At 37.5% G+C, this 20,512-nt stretch overlaps 1 protein-coding gene across 1 annotated transcript in view; it reads left to right on the forward strand.

The window, feature by feature from the left end:
- Positions 1 to 20,049, forward strand: part of EIF3H (eukaryotic translation initiation factor 3, subunit H) — an 88,165-nt gene extending 68,116 nt beyond the window's left edge. Inside the window, exons 3-8 of the mRNA XM_010576981.1 lie at positions 2,652 to 2,819; positions 4,331 to 4,430; positions 5,868 to 6,017; positions 14,478 to 14,598; positions 17,158 to 17,290; positions 19,791 to 20,049. Of these exons, the coding sequence (XP_010575283.1) occupies positions 2,652 to 2,819; positions 4,331 to 4,430; positions 5,868 to 6,017; positions 14,478 to 14,598; positions 17,158 to 17,290; positions 19,791 to 19,888 (770 nt within the window). The 3' untranslated portion in view covers positions 19,889 to 20,049. The remainder of the gene's footprint in view (positions 1 to 2,651; positions 2,820 to 4,330; positions 4,431 to 5,867; positions 6,018 to 14,477; positions 14,599 to 17,157; positions 17,291 to 19,790) is intronic.
- Positions 20,050 to 20,512: the final 463 nt, after the last annotated feature.

Raw genomic sequence — 20,512 nt, forward strand, 5'->3', positions numbered from 1 at the left:
CTGGATGGTTTTCAGCGAGTCCTTTTTCTTCTAGACGATATCGCTTACACTTCTGTTCAGTTACATATTGCTGGTTATACTGTCTTTAAGTAAAGAAGTTGTCCTGGAACTTGGTTACCAGTTACCTCTCAGATGAATGCTTTTAAGAGGATGATAAACCTTTATTTAGGTTTGTAAAAGATCTGGATGTTTTCTTAGGGTATTCCCTCTCTTTAACATTACACATTTTAAGGGAGAAATTATCTGAGTGGGTCAACCACATGATTTCATAGGAATCTGTATACAAGTATCTTCCCATCATTGCATGACCACCTCTACTTTGACAGCATCCTCAATTACAAGAGAATTGCCACTGCAAGGAGCAGTCTAGCTCAGCTATCTAAAAACCCACAGTTAACTTCATTCTCAAAAAATGTTTTATCTCTTTTAGCTGCTTTTGAAAATCCCTTTCTAGTTTTTCCTTTTCATGACTTCATTTGGCTAGAAAGGTTCTAACCATAATTTCACGTCTTAGCATGTTGTAGCACATCATGTCAAAAGCAAGTCTTGCTTGCTTTCCACACAGATATATCTCTGAAAAGATTCTTTTAACCAAAACAGTTTATTCTAGCTACATTTAATAAATGGATCATATGCTTTTTCAATTCAAAATCGTGGCACAGCAGGAGTCTTTTAGTTGGTTCCAGGGGAGATCTGTGTTCTTTATGTTTTAATCATGAAATTTAGAAAGTTAATGTCTTCCCCCCCAAAAAAACCCCAACAAAACCTTTAAGTCTGTGGACTGAGCTTCTTCGACAAGATAGATCTTGGCTTTGCTTTTGTGAGAAACCTTGAGATGCTACCGGCTAAAGCATTGGGGCTGCTGTGTAAGGAGCATGCTTGGAATTGGCCAGTATTTCTGGAATTGTGCAATAAAAGTGGGATTAAAATTTATTTTGATCTGGCAAGGGGGAAGATTTTCAAACTTATTTTGAAATAGTCGTTTGATCAGTTCTACTTAGCTGTCTGTCCTGGAGCGCGTAGTGGCATCTTTAGATTTGTCTTGGTTTAGAGGCAGCCAAGTGGTGCAGGCCTTTTCTTTGCTTGCTCTGTATGATGGGATTTCAGACTGTAGCCTGGGTGGTTTTGCTGTATTAGTTTGGGGTGCTGTATTATCATGGTTTTCTGGCTGAAACACAAATTGCAAGTAATTTATACTAAGATATTATGAAATAGAATGCAAGCACCAACATATGCTGATGGAAAAAGTCTGCAAGGGCTTATATAAGCATACGTAGATTACTTTAAAAATACAGTTAGTAAGATATGTTAGTTTAATGAAAAGGGCCAGCAGACTGCAGCATGAAGTTTGTGCTCTAAGGGTGATAAGTTGGAAAAATATTTGTCCACTCTTGAAAAATGTCTCCTCGTATCTTTAAAGAATATCTTTAAAGAATATTTTTTCTCTTGAAAGGATATGAAGTGGGGTCTGAAAACATAGCACATTCTGTTCTCTAATTAATTTATGTTGCTTTCTTTTATGAGTATCATATTTTCATCTGTGCAAGGGGAAGCCTTGAAAAAAATTAACACAAATAAATACATAGGAGGAGGTTGTTTTTTATCTTTGTAAATTTTGCAGCTACAGACAAAACTTAAGTACTGTGTTGTATTATTGCATTTGATTTTCTATCAGTTGGCTGTGAGCATTGGTTCATCTGATAATCACACTGAAATCTCTGTTTCCTTAAATTTAACCAGCAGGCACAGTGTCTTGTCTGTTTAAAAGATCTGATAAATGATAAGGTGTGTTGATCTGCTTGATGGGATTATGTTAAGCGTTCCTGAATACAATTCTGTTCCATCTGCTTGAACGAGGCATTTAGTAGAAACAGAATTTATTCATTGGTGCAATGAAACATTACAGCTGTTGGTGTTAAAAAAACCAAAAACCAAAAAAAAGCCAAAAAACCCCCCACAAAAAACCAAACCTGAAAAAAAATGCTCTCTACTGTCTAAGGTAACTTACTGTATATAAATATGTGTGTGTATTATGTATAATATATATGTACATATGCATTTATATATATATCTAAAATGAAGAAACAGTGTTGAAAATTTCAAGATAAATGCAATCAAAACTATTTGACAGCTATAGTTGGTCCCCCAAATGCTAATACTGAAAATGTAGTTCTATGTTGCGGAAAAGGCATAAATAGGTTATTTTCTCTTTCATATACTCATTAACTAATTCTCCTTCTGATTCCAAAAGTTATCTAATTCCTGACAGTATTTTAACTTACATCACAATATTTCTTTGTTACTAAATGGTAAGATGTTATTGCTTAATTGAAACGCAGTATCAGAATTCTTTTTTAATGAATGAGCAAGGTAATGCAGACTGTAAATGACATGTAACAGTTTGTGGATCACTTTGGCAATTAATTGCAGCTGGAAAAAGTCTGCTTACTCAGGCTAGTCTTACTCTCATTCTCTGAGGAAGCTCTGGATTTTAATGAAGACAGTCCAGCAGTGAATAAACAAACTTTTATGCAGTTGCAAAAACGAAAATAAAATAAAACACAATTTACTCATTGAAAACCAAGCTCTCTTGAAATAGTACAGATTGTGTAAGTTTACTTTTTAAACGTACTTTTTTTTTTTTAATGTAGTTCAATACCAGATGGAAATGATGCGAAGCCTTCGCCACGTAAACATTGATCATCTTCACGTTGGCTGGTACCAGTCCACATACTATGGCTCTTTTGTCACTCGTGCCCTCCTGGACTCCCAGTTCAGTTACCAGCACGCAATTGAGGAGTCTGTAGTTCTCATTTACGGTTAGTATGAGGTTTCCTTTATTATTCTTTTCCCCTCTTAATATTATTACTACTATTTTTGTATTCTGTCTTTTGCCTGTAAGAGTAGCCTGGCAGGCCTTTTCGAGTAAATACCAACCCTGTGTCTACGGCAGCCTCAGCAGCAGCTAAGTCTAGACAGGGTTTCCTTCTTTCTGTTTATTTTTCTTGCTATCAGAGCCCTGATGTGTACGTTTTGGAATGCTGGAGTAGCTGCTTCATTTTTATTCCTTCATCTCCCCTCCCTCGTCGAAGGGGCTGGTGGAACCCGACCAGATGTCTAACAAACCCCGCTTGCTAGCGTGTCTGGCTCTGTACGTGACTGACCAATCATCGCACGAATTGCCAAGTTTTTTTTATACCTCTGACAGAAGCATACAAAACCTGGACTGTTTCTTAGCACAAAGATTTTTTTCTTTTCTGCCTATTTAATGGTGTTTCCTCAAGCTCTCCAGACCAGATGTTCTGTGCTGTATCAGAACCGTAGGCAATTTAACAGCTTTATAGCCTCCCCCTCCCCAAACACTCACAGTTTGCCATATCTGGCAGACTTGCATATAGTTTCCAGCTGAGAAGTAAATGTAACGTCCTGAGTATCTGTCAGAAAAAATACTAATGAATACGATCAATCTTATGAGCTGCCCCAAAATTGTTTCAGTATGTTAACAATTGGATTACAGTAAAGAACAAGTTGTTAAAGTATACTTATATTGGCTGGAAACATTGCATCATCAGACCTTGATGAATTTTCCACTTGTTTCAGTCTATTTTGGTTTTCATTTTATCACCGATTGCTAAAAGTTTTACTGTGTTAAGTTTCAGACAACATGAATGTTAACACAGCTTTTATTCCCATGTTGGCATGCTTCAGCCGTTATCATGCTGCAAGTGTTAAGCTTCTTTGTCCTAGGAATGTAACAGTTTGTTTAGAAAATTTCCCCCTAAATTCAGTGGAGTATGTCAAGGCAAAACTAATCTTTTTATATACCAGTTACATTGTTATACGTGAAGCAGCAGGGCAACTTGATCTGAATTAGCGTATTGCTACTCTAAAATTACAAATTTTTTTTTTTGCATAAAATGTAGTTTAATGAATATTTTAATTTACTGCATAATGGCTGGAGGGAACAATCTTTATTTAAATGAGGTAGCTCTTACCTAAGTTCTGTAGATAGTTCATGTGAAAGAAAGGAAAATGTGAATTAGACCTTTAACGGGGAAATGAAGTTGTGAGTAGAATAGATCTAGATCCCCCCATGTTCTCCAAGTTAAGTTTATTAATTAGCTTCACTGTATATAGTTGGATGTATTTTACATTTCAGTACAATAGGTTTACTTCCACTGTAGTGTCTTTTCTGTTTTGGTTCTCTTAATTTTTTTTTTAATAGGACTACTTAGTTATTTTCCGCCTGTTTATGTCATTCAGATATTTAAAAAAAAAAAAAGGCAATCTGGGGTTAGTAATAATACGCTTCCTCCATTTTTAATTATAGATCCCATTAAGACTGCCCAAGGGTCTTTGTCACTAAAGGCATATAGGCTGACTCCCAAACTGATGGAAGTTTGCAAAGAAAAAGACTTCTCTCCAGAAGCGTAAGTAACTTAAAAGAATGTTTTCTCATAGGTTTTGCTGGATTATTTGGGAGGCAGAAGAATACACAGGATGATGAAATACTGTATTTTAAAATCTCATGTAATAGTGTGTGCTGGGGAAACAGGACATATGGGTAGTGATAGATGTGCACTGATACAGCGGGCTGAGAAGGCATGAAAGTCTGTCTTTGGGCATCTAAATGAGGGCTGAAGTGGTGGAGCTTGAACAGATTTTGGAGATGGTCAGCGGGCTGATTGTAAGGACCATGGTGAAGATAGCTGTATCTGGGAGCTGAGTCAAAAATATAAAAAAAAAAAAATGGAGAAGGGGAAATTGTTGGTCTGTCTTCAAGCTCTTTTTTTTCCAGAAGGAAAGTTGAACAGTTATTCTGGAGTGGCTGTTCTGTGTTTATTCCAAATTAACTCCCCCATGTGGACACAATCTTCTGGAGTAAAGTAGGATAATTACTCTGTTTCAAAAGATTAGCTGCTTGTAATAGATGTAGGCCTTAGCTGTCACCTTTTTGCTCAAATAGTTTGGTGTTCAACGGCAAAAGCACAAGTACTTGTTAAACTTTCTTCATTGAGGAAAAACTGAATCATTTCATTGCTTGCTGTCTAAACATAACATATCCACGATGAAAAAACAAATCTGTGCTTAGTCAAAAAAAAAAAAAGGGTAGGGGTGGGGGTAGGGAGAGGAGGACAAAAAGCAAAAGTTTTTATTCCAAAATCCAATATGCATACAAAGAAGTTAAGGATGTATTTCCGTAGAAACTTATAGATCATGCCTTTATTTCCAGATGTTATGAAAGGTATTACTGTCTACTTTATTATAAAGCAATAACAATAGTTTCTATATGTGTATTGTAAAATAAAAAAAAAAAAACCCCAAAACGCTGGAAATTTATATTTTAATATCCACCATAGAATTTAATTATTCAAAACACACGCTATTTTGTCAATCCAATTTTTGGTCAGTAAAAATTTTAAACAATTTCCCCAATAACTGAATAGTTTTCATTGTAGTAGTTATGATTTTAAAGGTATTTCAGTGTCATGTGGTAACTAACTGTTCACTTCTATTTAACAAACCCTGATGGCAGGGAAATCAGTAAAATATTTTGGAAGGGGCAGAGTTAATCCTGTCAGTATAGTCTTTTGCTGGAAGCTTTTTCATGCAAGTAATGTATTAGCAAGCAAAGCGTCTGCTTGACTTCTGAGAGTTTCTCCTAGAGCAGCTTTTCCTAGTCTTTGTAAATGTGAGGTTTTGCCATGCAAATTCTCTCCTAGCAAAACTTGACTCTTGTTTGATTGTGGAACTATGAAAATCAAGAGTTTTTAGAAAATTGCGAACTGTTGTTGGAGCAACAATTCAACAAAAAGAACAAGAGAATATCTGGTTATATTAATAAATATTTTTAAACTTTTTCACAGCTTGAAAAAAGCAAATATTGCTTATGAAAACATGTTTGAAGAAGTGCCTATTGTAATTAAGAATTCATACCTGATCAATGTGATGTTGTGGGAACTGGAAAAGAAATCCGCAGTAGCCGATAGACATGAATTGCTCAGTCTGGCTAGCAGGTAAGTACTTGTTACAGTAATGGATGTATTTTTATTCGCTTTCCCAAACCACAGTTTAACACCTTGGGTGAAATCCCAGTCTCATTATAGTCCATGGAAGCTTTGCCTTGAGTTTTGATGGGGTTAAGACTTTACCCTTCATGTTCTTTTGCTGAAGGAAAAGCTGCATGGTAAAACTATAGCATTAGATTCAAGGACTAAATTCAGTCCATAATCTGCATATACCTGTACTGCTTGAAGTGTATAATCTTTTCAGTAGTGTATATTTCTTCAAGAAAATACTGGCATTCAGAAAATTCAGGCAAATAGATCTGGAAATAATAAATGGTTTTGTTAAATATTCCTTAAGTAATTCTATAAATTATTTTAATAAAAAATAAATGGCATTTGTTCTACTTTGGTAGCAGGATGCATTTGAAAATAAAATAAAATTATAAAGCCTCTATCTGAGAAACTGGCAAAAATGCTCAGACTGATTGTCATGACAGCCAACATTCACGTCAGAAATTGTTTAAGAGTTTCTAGAATGATCTTCTCATAACTTTATCTAAGAATAACTTTTTGTTCTTGTAGCACTTTGGCCTGAAAATACGTTTATGTTATCAAAGTAGGCATGACCTCTAGCAGTATGATCAGAAATTTGGTGGTGCTTAAATCTTACACAACACAGTAGAGTTAATTGGATTATTACTGGGCTGACCAAAATAACCAGATACACAAAATGATGCAGTATCTTGTTGCTTGTGGAAACTGGGTTGTATTCACTAATAGGCTTTTGGGTTGTAACACATTCTTTTTACGTCAAGGTATTGTCTGCCAAGATTCTGATCCCCTCTGACTCTGGCAACCGAGTTAGCTGAATACTAGTGGCCTCATTTCTTTTCCCGTTTTCCTGCTCCCTCCCCCCCCCCCGCCATGGTGTAAGGCTATTGTTAATGGATCCATATTGCTAGCGGTCCATATGTTGCCTGACTTAGCAGAAATTTTCCACTCTGTTTTCTTTACTTGAGCTTATGTGGTGGTATTGAAGGATCTGATAACTGTTAGAGAAATCGGTCAAGAGAGAACAGGTATAGGGTTGAACTGGGCCAGGGAATTTACAGATGACACAAGAGATACTTAGTCAATAATTTTGTCCTGTAAAGTTGTGACTTTGCACCTTGGAATTAATGAAGTGAAGAATTTTTGCCGAGATGTTCAGTCTGCTTGACTTTGCAGGCTTTCTGTCAGGCTCTTTCCTTGGTCAAAGATCACAAAGCTTTTACCGTCTGAGGAGAGGGTGGGCACTGGATGTAGGTGGTGACAGATTCCTCATGAGCTCTACCACTTTACTATGAAAAGGAGGACTGTACTGAAGATACAGCAGGTTTCCAGATGACCTGATAGCATTGTCCTTGACTGTTTCTGTGGGTTTGCTCCTGTAAAAAGGGTTGGAATTGCCCAGCACATAGTCACGCGATACAGTTCTGGAAATGGAAATTAATTTGAACAGATCACAAACCACAGTTGGAGTTTTTCATCAGCTTTACGTCTTGCGTAGTAACTGTTACATACCACTGCCCTGACTCAAGATAAAAGATAGGAACTGTACAAATTAATTTCCTTTCTGGAATGACGGTGTTAGTAGCCTGGTTCAAGGTAGGCTTTTGTGTTGGTCCTCATATCAGTAAACGGGATGAGAAGTGAACAAGAACGACACGAGCCCAAAAGAAAAAGGAAACTATCATTTGTGTTTGGGAGTCCTTCACAACACGAAAAAAAAGGGGAAACATTTTCTTGGTGAATCAAAGTTTCTTTTCAATGGGTGTTTTCTTGGAGCAGTGCATTGCTGTTCTTGATGATGACACAGGTGGAACTGGATTCTTGATAATCCTGGTTAAATGTACCTTTTCAATTAAGTGTGTTTCTTTAAACTTACCTGGTTACTATCCTATCTACTCGCAGCAATTTCTTGAGCTTATTGAAGTCTAGAATTTCCCACTAATGGGGAATTAATTCAACAGATTCATCAGTTTTCAGAGGTATTTCTGAACTATGTCTCCTGAACTGACCTTCCTGGCAGCATTCTTCTGGCTCACTTGGTCTATTTGAAGCACTTAAGGTGCTTAGTTTGGTTTGAAGGAGACAAAGTTTTGGAAATTACCCCAATGGGTTTATTTGGAGGTTTTTGTATGTGGTTTGTTTTTGGTTTTTTTTGTTGTTGTTTGGTGGGGTTTTTTTAATTACATTTGGTAGCTGCTTTTAGTTACCAGGCAGGTTACATTCACTGATATCTTACGTTGGTATAACGCAGCAGCTGGCGCATTAAAACATTTTAATGCTTGCTTATTCAAGGTAGGGTGACTTATACTGCCTGCTGAAATATTTAACTAGTTTTTACTTGAATTCAACTATGAAGATTTCTCTGTCAAAAGAATATATTGCCTGAAGTAGGGGAGTTCAAACCCCCACTGTTCCGGAGTTTTATTTTTACTTTGCATTTCCTTATTTTTGTCTTTGAATAGTCGTGGCTAAAACATTTAAGGTATCTACTTTTAATTTTGGTGCATATCCTCCTCACTTAACTTTGCTGTTGTAGAACTAGTTGGCAGTAACTTTAAGGCTACTTTTTTGGGTGGGTGGGGGTGGGCTTTTGGGGGGTTTTTTTGGTCCTCTGGGAGCATCCCTGAACCTTTTTTAATCTTCTGAAGCAATGGTTTTGGCAATGAAATTATTTACCCATAGTTGTTCTCCTCTGGAGAGTTTGTTTCATCAAGACTCTCAACATGTTCAGCCACCCACCTTGTCTGAGTTTGAAGCTGTACCTATTCGAGGTACTTTGCACCTTAATTTCTTTCTCCTTTTGAAGTACATTTGTGATAATTGTATAGAGTAGTTTACTTTTGGGGGCATAAATTTGTGTTTCTCTTGTGAAATCTGAATTGACTGGAATATTCTAGGGAAAGAAGTTGAAGGCAGAATAGCACAAGTCTAGCAAGTAATAGCAAGTAAAGGCCTTTTGCTCAAACTGTTATCCTCCTGCTACCCTTAAGGACCAAAATGTCTTGAAGACCTTGGAGTACTGCCAGTCTTTTGATAGAGACTCAAGAAGTAAAATCCTGTCAGATAATGTTCCAGATCTTCAGAGAAATAATTACAACCAACTTTCCCATTCTCATCCATCTCTTCCCTATTCTATTGATGATCTAGTTTAAATTAAAAAAAGCTTTTTTGTGGTCTAGCTTCATAATAGGGTTGTTCTATAATATCTCAATTTGTCTCAAGCAATTTTTCTAATAGTGTGCGTCAGTACAAGCAAACATGTGCTGAACATTTACTGCAGTAACATCTACTTGGCAGATATATTTTTCAAACATCAGATGCAGTATTTTTGCAGAAGTGACATAAGGAGGGTTACTTTGGCTTTTGAAAACAATATTAACCTTTATACACTGTACTGCTTATTCAGAAATCTCAATGTGCTTAACGGATTATTAAGATAATTATGAAAATCTCTAATTTGCAGATGGGGGAAGCTGACACAGAGAGGGTAAATGTGTTGCCCAAAGGCACACATCAAAGTCAGAGTAGAAAAGGGAATGGAGCTGAAGACTCCTGACTTACATATCTCATTCAAACAAAATCCTCTTAAAAAGAGCACAGGTTAAACTTGGGCTGAAATACTGAGATGTAAACAAGTTCTGCTAAGCAGTGGGAACGTTCCTGAGAAATATTTAATCAAAAAGGTGTGCTTTGCCCAGCAGTATATCTCTAATCCACTCAAAGCTGTTCCCACCAGGAGGAGAAATGCTGCACAGGGTGGCACCTTTCCCGAAAAACAGTGACTCTGAGAGGGGCCTCAGTAGAGCTGATGGAAAGTGGAAAAACCAAGCAGCAGATACAGCATTTTCTTATACTTCTCCTGCTGCTCCCTGTTCTCATCTTCATCAGCCAGGGTGCAAGCAAAATAAAAAATAAAATGAAATAAATGAGGGCGTCCATTCATGGAAAATGTAGGCAGGTTTAGGGGACCATCTTTTTTGGACACCTTCAGCTTCAGAATTGTTATACCCCCAAATTAGGTGCCTGGGTACAGCATGGTGATTCAGATCTTGGAGGCTGGGCATCTCTGCTCCCTCCTGGGACAGCGCAGGTAGGTGGGCTTCTCCAAAAGTGCAAGCTGAGGCCCGTGAGCTGTGTGTAGAGACAGTTAAAACTAGTGAGCAGGACACAGGAAGCTAAGAACGATGTGAATTGCTGCCTGTCTTTGAAGCTTTGGTGTCTGAATCGAGGCTGCATTTTGGGTGTTTCAGACCTTCAGCGAGTGTGTGTCTGGAGTCCTTTCCTGATTAAAGATGCTGAAGTAAATGTGGGCTTCATGTGTAGTTCCCCATTATGAATCCTACAGAAGTGGAGCCAGTTTGAGGTTCTAGCCCCAGCTGCTTGCATCATTCTTCCCCACTACCCCCATTTCATCTCTGCACCCCTCCCACCCTCAAAGATTTTTATTCCCTCATCTGTTTCAGAATATGGCTGTACAAATAGCTTTGTGGAATAGTCTGGTGGAAAAAGTCAGGCTCTCACTCTTCCCTTCCAGCCTTTCCCTCAGTCTCCCTAAAAAAAAAAAAAAACAAAACAAAACAAAACAAAAACCCAACTGAGGGTGTTTTTGCATTTATAGTCGATTATTTCACTGAAAGAGTTTGAAGTGTGCCCACACAAACAGCTGAAACGGTACAGCTGAGAGTGCTCTAATCCCAGGGCAAAGAGGGGGGGAGAGGCAGGAAGATGCTGATGCTGGAACCTCTTAAACTGGCTTTGCTGGCAACAGCAAGCTGCACCTTTGCTCTCCTTAAAGAGAGGCTCTGGTGGTATGAGCATTCCCTCAGGAAGAGAGAGGCTTGCATTCAGGTCTCTTAGCCAGATCTGTACCCTAACAGGATGCCTTCATGTAGTGAGTGATCCGTGAGTTTAGTTAATGTATAGTTGTTGCTTTCTTTTGTGGATGCTAGACCATAACACTGCCAACATTGCCAAATGCAAGGCTCACCAGTGGGAAGAACAAGACAGAAAAGACCATGAGTGTTATCTGCAGATTAGACTGCTCTGTTCACAGGTTTCTACTTCTCACCCTCAGAATTATTTGACCTTTGTATTTGATAACTGTTAAACAAGGAATTGGAAGTAATCCATGTGTCAAGGACTTGATTTCATATCTGCCCTTTTGGGTGAAGGATTATACCCCATCAAGTATAAGGCTGTTACAGCAAAAATCCACAGCACGAGAAACTGCTTTGCAGGCTATACTTTCTAGTTTGTTTTTTTTTCTAAACAGACTTTGACAGTTTCCCTTTGACAGCTTGCATGTGTTTGTCCATTTTTTGGCATTTTTGATTGTCATCCAAGCTGCACAGATAAGTCTCAAATGATAAGTTTCTGGAAGTTTTACAGGTCACTCACTACAGGTGAGTGATTCTAATAACAATTCTGGTGGAGTGCTCTCACATTAGATTGTTTCTTCATTAGATGTGTAAGAATCCACATGTCATGTTTTTTGGCTGTCTTAACTGCAGGAGAAACTCCATTCTGTTTTTTCCCCTCTTATTATCTATATATCTCCTCAAAAAAGAACACAGTCCCCATGTGTGGACTTTCTGATGCTTAGTATGATAGCAGTTCTGCAGCTGATATTTTTCTCCCATGCAGATTCACTGATACCTGAGGTGTGGTGGTCTCCTGGTGCCATCTTAAGGTGGAGCTATGTCTTTTTAGTTCAGTTCGAGAGTGTGCTCAGATCATTACCACTGGGTGATCTCAGACCTGACTTGTTTCAGATGAAACTAAACTGAAAATAGGCTTTAGGAGGATACCTACTGTGCTTCAGCCACTAATGGGCTTTCAGATCACTGGACCATGTCAGAACTAGTGATAAGAAACCCCCCTGAAACACATGTAGGGTGGACATTAGTTTCTCAGCACCAGTTGTTTTTCTTTATAGATCTCTTCCTGTTGGTCTACACTACTCACTAATCTAAATGTAAACTCAATTTAATTGACTCTTTCACTGAATCAGCTGACATTGAAAATGTAGTTTCTTTATTACTGATGCCCTCAGAGCAAGTGCAAGTGTTGAGCTCCATGTTGTCTACATTTGACTATCACAGAGCCTTGTAGGAAAGTGAGTCTTGATGGGGATGTGAGCAGCATTTACTGGCACCTCTCCCCTTCCCCTTTTTTTTAATAATTTTTTTATTTTTAATTTTTTTAGTTGCATTGGCACATAGGGGACATTTAGGTACCTAGCAGTTTGATCTTTGAAATCTACTGTAGGGGAGTGCACAAGGTAAGGAGGTGCCTAAAAGAGCCTTTGCGGTAAGTAACTATGATGAGTCTTATGGGCTGGAGCAATGTGGTTTAACTTCCTAAATCTCACCAGAATAAACTTCAGCTGAATAAAACTTGCTTAAACATTGTATATATACATTTTTACAAATTACTTCCCATTGGTCTTTCTGGTTTTTTTTAAGAGAAGGAGCAAAAAAGGGTATCAACCACATGAGAACTGAGGAAAAAGCTGGTCCTGTATTTGCAGCATACTTATCACTTCATGTCTCAGTTCACATCTGTTTAAGTTATCTGTTTTTAGCTTTTTGTTTCCCTGGCAATGAGAGCAAACACTATATTACTGCAACTTCTAACAATAACTCTCTGTTTCTGTATTCTGCTCTACTAAGCTGGTCCCAAAGAGATTCACATAAAATCATTCTTTGTAACCAGCTATATTTCATATGGACACTATCTGTAAAATAATTATGTATTCCTGATGTCCACATACCTTACAAGGCTATTAGTGTGTACCTACACAGGCATTTCTGATAATATCCAGTTCTAACACTAACTCTGTATAATATAAACTCTATAAAAAACTGAAAATATGCACACCCCTAGTCATGGCAATATTCCACAGTTCTAAAAATCATGTGCTTGAAATGTTCAACCAAAAAAACCCCAAGAAGTTTAAAAATAATTATTATAGTGGCGCCTTTCTTGCTGCTATGTAGCTGAAATCCTCCTCACCATCTGCCCCTGTATGCAATGGAGATTTAAAACTCTGGCTTGTAAATACATTGTGGTCTGAAGTTACTGATACAGCCTTTTGTTCAGTGAGCAGGCAGCTCAGCTAGTGAAATAGCTTTCCTAGTACTCAGAGATAAGGGTGTCTTTAGCTACATTCTCAGCAGGTATCCTCTAGTGCCTGGGTATATTACCAGCTTCTGTCTCCAGCTGTGAGTTGTATGGATTTGGGGAATAATTTACACTTAAAAAGGGATGTGCGTAGTATTACCCTTTTCACTTTATGCCTGTCTGTTCCAGTTAGTTTCCCCAGGCCATAGGCTGTAGGATGGTGGGAATGCATTGTAAAAGGCAGAAAGAATCTCAGATAACATGGAGAAGCAGTGACTGAAGGATATGATTCTGACATAGAAGTGCACCAAGCTTTTTATCTGAAGGAAACTCTCATGGATAGTAGTGGATTTTGGTTGAGGAGGAGAAGGATGGAGTTTAGCTTTTTGAGTCATTGGTCTTCAGCCAAGTAGGACTGGATAAGGCTTAGATCAGAGCCAACAAACTAGCTTCTGATCAAAGGGATCAATAGAGAGCAGTAAGTATCCTTCTTTTACTGCACTACCCTATAAACACAATTTAGGATGAATACTGTCTCCATGGGCACCAACCTAAAAACTTCCAAAACTTTAACTTGGAAGCTATACCTTAAGTTGAACATTCCTGCAAAATACTGAATCCATTGCTAAAAATGGTTACAATAAGAGTTGTTTAACAGACTGCATTTGTCTGGCCAAGGCAGTAGATCGCATAACTGGAACTGGACGCGCCCAGCCTAGCTGCTTCCATGTTGCCTATGGTATGGAATGTGGGGCTGGCTGGACTGGACGCAACACTCTCTCTCAACAGCAAAGATCAAGTGATGTCTGCTGAACTTCCAGGCATGGTTTGATAGACTGGTTAATGAGATGGAGTTCTGAAGTATCCCTGCAGAGGGATAGTTAAATGTTCATGAAAAAGCTAGCAGTAACTTGAAACCAAACTCTTTCAACACATCTCCTGGAACATTGTTCAGGGTTGCATGTCACAAAAGCATCAGACTTTTTCCTTTTAAATGTTTGACCTGCATCTGTAATAGCAGTAAATTCATGCAAGGCATTGTTTTTTCATAACCATGAGGTTCACTGCAAAGACCAGAACACTTAAATATGGTATTTGCAATGTGGCAAAGATGCTAGAGGAGGAGACGCCATGTAAAGTACCATCAAATAAAAATATGAACAAAGATAACCAGGAAATTAAAACTGTGCCATTAGTGCAGAAATGCTGATCAAGTGACTTGAAATGAATTTTAAATTTTAAATATTTTTTTTTTTTAATAAATTCAATCTTTCATGAATGTTTCCTGTATTTCAGTAATCACCTAGGGAAGAGTCTGCAGCTGCTGATGGACAGAGTGGATGAGATGAGCCAGGACATCGTTAAATACAATACCTACCTGAGGAATGTAAGCAAACAGCAGCAGCAGAAACACCAGGTTGGTAACATGGGAAACCTGAATGAGAGGATTTTTTTCTACAAAATACGGTTTGGGTGGTGTTATCTAAAACAGATGAATTTGGATCTAAGCGAGATAAAATTCTTACAGAAACATATCCATTAAGTAGATTTATGAAATGTGATGGTCAGTGGGAAGTTATCAAATGGATTCACTTCTGCTGACATGTAGTGTGGATTGGTCTTTCTTTGCTATTTTATGTGTTTGTTAGTGATTTATGGTAAACCAAAATCATTGATAAATATGCTGTGGACACAGGGATTAGAGGTTTAGTAAATGAAATGAAAGAGCTGAAACTACAAGTGAATTTTTCCAGAAAAACCTGTGTTTTAATACCATCACATGTAGCCATGCTTCTAGAAATAAAGAAACATAGTCCATATTTAAAAGATAACAGACTGTTCTCTGATTGGAAATGACATTTTAGTCATGTTTTGTATCAGCAGATAGTGATACGGATTAGGTGATGCTGACTTTTAATTCCTGATGCCAAAGGGCCTCTTTAAAATCCAAAATAGTCTGATTAGAGAATACTGAGTATGGAGACAGGCTCTAGGTGGCCCTGCTTGAGCAGAAGAGTTGGACAAGGTGACCTCCAGAGGTCCATTCCAACCTCAACCATTCTGTGATTTGGAGACAGTATTACTTTATTTGCTGTTGCTGCATTTGGTAAAGCAATACTGTGTCTAATTATAGAAGAATGCTGGTAAATTGGAAAAAAGCACTATGAGTGATTTAAAAGCCTGGAAAGCAGATCTTAGTGAACGCAATTCATTTCACATGATAAATGAAGTTAATGAGTGACTTGCTTACTCAAGAAGTACCTGCATGAAAAATAAATTTGAACTCTTTAATCTAGCAGACAAGATTCAATATCGGCCAACTGAAAATGGGCCAGGCCACTTTAAAGATAAAATATTGCAGGTATTGCCACACAAAGTAGCTAATTATTAAAAAGAGCACCTGTGGTTCATGTGAAATGCTTCATCACTGACTATTTTAAAATCAAAATTGGCTTTTTTTCACTGAAGTGTAGCTTTTATAGCGAGTACTTTAGGGAAGCAGCACATGATCAGTGGTCTCTCCTGGCTTTGTAATTCCTGAGGACATAGAAGCTTCATGTGTGTTATCTTCAGAACATTTATTTTCCTTTACTGCCTAATTTGAATAGAAAGATGGCATCCACTTCAAAGGTTTTCGTTAATAACAAGGGGATCTATTTATTTTGAAAAGCAGAGCAAAGTAGGTTCCATGGTGTCTCACTTCATTTCTTTACTAACTATAGCTGCTTTAGTAGTGGCTTATTGCAGCATAGTTAGTGGTCTTAACTTCATTTTTAAAATGGAGCAATTGTGATTAAGACCAAGCCATTTCAATAGAGAATAATAGGCAGACTGCTGAGAAGTGAATGGAGTAATGCAAAGAAAGAAGAAACTACATGCAATTCACATACAAATATGGGCATTTAAGATTTTATTTTTAACATTGTCCAAAAACATGTATTTGTCACTACTACTGGAAAAAAAATTACTTAATTTGAGTATGCCACCAAGTATGAACTGTTTTCAGACTCTTATACACAGATACATTTAAGTAAGTGAGAGAAAACACCCTGTACTCTTTGGCCTGTTTATTTTAAATATTTTTTTGTGTTGAATGTGAGGGCTTCCATAGACAAACCTTACAATTAATTCCTGGCTGTGACAGACAGTACGAAATCTCACATACATGTTTTTGAATGTATGTAATTCTGCAAGAACAAATGTTTATCCAGTAGCTGATGAAATGGTCTGCCTTAATTTTTACGAAGTTAGAGTAATCTACATGGCAAAAGGAAGCACTGAAAAGAAATCTGATACATTTTTTTTTTTTTAATGGCAGAATAATTTCTACAAACTGCTACTCTAGTATATCCTCTGGTAACGCACAAAGAAATGACATCAAAGTGGTAGAATATCTGAATAACTGGAATGGAGAAATGAACCATTATGCTTTGTTTCAGCCACCACTTTGTTCTCAGTTTGGAGTTAATATTTTTTGGCTTAAAATACCTTGTTTAATCAAGTTCTCTTCCCCTTTCACATTAATATTGTTTTGACCTTTAACTCACATAAAATGGAGTATTTCTGGTTTGTATAACTATTTGAGGTAACAGTGGCTTATACCTACATATTCCAGCCTTGTTTTCCTTTTTTGCATGGGGAGATGGAGGCGTTTATCTACCACGCTGTATTCTTTCCGTCAGATACAGTATTTTATGAAAAAATTAAAAAAATTAACCCCACCACCTCAGTACCACATAATTTTCCAGTGCCTCACTTATTTAAGGTGCCAACTTGGGAGGGGGGAACCACTTGTTACCAGTGAATTGAAATAAACCGTGAATTGCATTTGCGTTATTTGAAATAAACTAAATTGCACAGAGTAAGTATAATTTTTAAAACATACTTGCTGGTTAGGTAAAGAGCATCTGAAAAGAAAAACTTTTTTCTGCTTTGGAAGTCTTGTTGCATTCTGTTTCTGTTGGGTTATTTTCAGTACCAGCAGAGACGTCAGCAAGAAAATATACAGCGTCAAAGCCGAGGAGAAGCCCCTCTTCCTGAGGAGGACATCAATAAACTTTTTAAACCACCACAGCCACCTCCAAGAATGGAGTCACTCCTTATTGCAGGTAATGTTCTAGCAGCCTCTTCAACTCATATTTTCATACATGAAAGTTAGCTTGGGAAAAAGTGCAGTTGTTACCTTAGAAAGCATCTTAATTTTTCATTACCTTTGCCATTATGGTGTGATATTTTGGCATTGGTAGTATTCCAAATACTGTCCTTTGTTTGGTCGAAGGCAGTGTTTTCAACCTCTGATCTACAGTCCTAGTGTCTGAAGTATTAAAAAAAAATGATAAAGGTAGCTAAGAAAAACAACCTTATTGCCTGTAGGCTGTCCATGCCTCTGATAGAAAGGAAGCTTCTGCACATAAAAGAATTTTAAACCATCTAGGCAAGTAACAAAGTCATGTTACCCAGGCAGATACGAACATATGTAATTTTTTTGAAAGCAAGCCACTGTGTTTAACCAGAATGGCTGCATAAAGCTTTAAACTTGATTTATGGATACTTTCTCCCTTTATTTCTTATTTTGCCATGGTACCTAGCTCCGGCTTGACCATCTCTGCCGCCTGGGTTCATGGGAAAGGGCAGGAGCAGCAGCCAGAGCCTCTTCCTGGCTCCATTCTGAGAGGGCGAAATGGGATTTTAAAGGAGAGCTGGAGAAACGCCCTATGGAGCAGGCTTTCTGCAGAAATGGGTGTAGCAACTACTGCAGACAATAAGCTGCTCCTTGCACTCGTACCCCAGCTTGTCCCTCAACTCAGAAGTTAGGGGGCTATACAGACAAGAGGCAGGAATAAGCTGTTTGGGCTGGAACTACTGATTCAGAACAGAGCAGTTGTCTGCAGCCCTGAGTTACCGATAACATCCCTAGGTGTTGAACTGTCTGTTGCAGCAGCTGAGAAGATTTTACTTTTGATTTCACACAGAATTGGGATAATTTCTTTGATTTCTATGGCCAAAGTTTTAGGGAAACTATTCCCATCTTCCTGCACCCCAAGGTGAGTGAAAATGTAAATGGGAACAAAGCTTAGGCATAGGGGTGTCCCCCTCCCCATTTTCTTCAGTTTACTGGTATGCTGCAGTACGTAGCCACAGTTCGGTACAAAAGTCAGTGCCTGTCCTGTGCCTTCTGGAAGGGTAAGAGTATGTGGGACCTCACAATGGCAACAGAGAGCAGAAAGCTTAGATGCCCTGCTAAGTAATCTAAATTTGGAAAATGTCATGAGAAAGCAAATTGTTTAACTATAGCAGCCTTTTTGGATCAGTTAGCTATCACCTTGTTTTGTACTGAGAGAAAATTAAACCAAGATCCTGGTAATTTAGTGTACAGAAAAGAGTGCTTTGACATTAAAAAAAAAGTGGATTTGAACTACCACTCTCACATTTTGGGGTGACCAAGAGATTGTTATTTTAATAATAATACTGTTTCAGACTGTTAATAAGTGCTGCTTTTAGAAGAAATAGCGTTCTTGATTTATTATTCCTTCCAGAGTCTTTCAAAAAAACCCCCTATTGTTTTGATAGTTTTTACCATTTAATGAATCTTAGCAGCATTAAAGTATTTAAACATGCAGCTTTAGCGTAGCTTAAAAATGCAATAGAAGTGTGTATGTGTGTACACATGTGTTTTATGAAAGTGATAGCTTAGGATGAATCATCTCTTACAAGAGGAGGAACTGAAAACTATTATACTTAAAGGAAAAAACAGTTTCCAGCCAAAGCGCACGCTTTGTTTGTTCTTTTACCATAGTCGGGGGAAGAATTGAAAGCATCCACTTCAGCTGAGATGAAGTAAAGTTTGTGGATAAAGAATAAAACTTAGCTTTTTTGTCTCTGAGGCATTTAAAAACTTTTCAAATAGAGCATTAAATTGAGAGTTTATAGGCCTTCTAAACAGTCTTAATTTTGATGAAACTGGCTTCATGTTTTGCTATTCCTAGCTAACAAGGGAAATAACTTGTAGCAGTACGTGTATAAAAATGTTTTGATGGGCACGTTTGATTTGTAAAGCACTGACAAGTCTTCGTACCCTGATGATTTCTGAAGTAGCTAATGGAGTGAAATATTAGGTGGAAAAAAAGGCTAGCAAAATGTCAAACGGGAGTACCACAATTTTCAATCTGCTACTGAAAAATATTTGTTACAGATACCTTAATAGGGACAGCAGATGTGTAAGAACAGAACTGAAATTCAGTCTTGTATTTTTAGAGCAACTAAATGGAACAATGAATTTGATGAAGTTTCTAATACAGCAGCAAGAATTGTTTATTCTTTTTATTGTCATATGTCTTTTCAGAAGTTGTACATAATAGAATTGTAGGAAAATTAAGGGGTTTTTTGAGCATACCACTTTACCTATTATGCTAATTTAGTTTCTTCCCAAATCTATTTGGGAATACTGAAAATGTAAAATTCCTAAGTGTAGAGTAGTTGAGCTGTTTTGGTTGCTTCTATCTAAATCCTAAATGATTCATGCACGTTTGGCTTTTTAAAAATTATGTTCTAAGATGTCTTCCTGAATTTCAAAACTGACAAGGGTTTACTCTTCTTTCCTATTGACAGGTCAAATTAATACCTACTGCCAGAATATTAAGGAGTTTAATGCACAGAACTTGGGCAAGCTTTTCATGGCTCAGGCTCTCCAAGATTACAACAACTGAAGAAACTGCTGTAGCCCTCAACAGGAAAAGTTATTTACAGTTTTATACTGTTCATGATCCTCTTGAAAATTTAGTATATTGGGAAAAGAGTCTTGTAAAACAGTCACCTTGGTTTGTGTAGAATTCTCCTGTAAGAAAAATAAAAGCAAATTTTAATGATATTTTAGTATTTCCTTATTTGTTGGCCCTATTGGGCTGGAATTTTCTGTGGTCACTCAGGTTTTCTAAATGTTTGGCAGTTATTCATGTTTAGTCATAGCAAATAATACAAGTTTTATTTAACTTGGAATCTGAAATAAAACCAGATTATTACAAATGTTCAGTATAGCTGACTTCACAGAAGAAGCTTATTTCCCAGTTATGTTTGAGAACTTACAACCATAATGTGCTAGTCACTTGGAGCAGTTGCTCATTTTTATTTTAATCTGTTTGGACAGACTGGTGCAATGCACCTTCCATATCACAAATATTTCATAGGCTTTTCATTCAGAACATAGAAAACTAGTGTTACGTGGAGATTGATCCCCACCATATCATGCAAAGCTGTGTTCCTATTTTCTGTTGCTGCCACCAACTGGATTGAAATCCAGTGATGCTACTGAGATCTTCATGACAGAAACTGTA

Source organism: Haliaeetus leucocephalus, unplaced genomic scaffold (genome assembly GCF_000737465.1).
Source record: "Haliaeetus leucocephalus isolate CR32 unplaced genomic scaffold, Haliaeetus_leucocephalus-4.0 Scaffold555, whole genome shotgun sequence".
NCBI lineage: Eukaryota > Metazoa > Chordata > Aves > Accipitriformes > Accipitridae > Haliaeetus > Haliaeetus leucocephalus.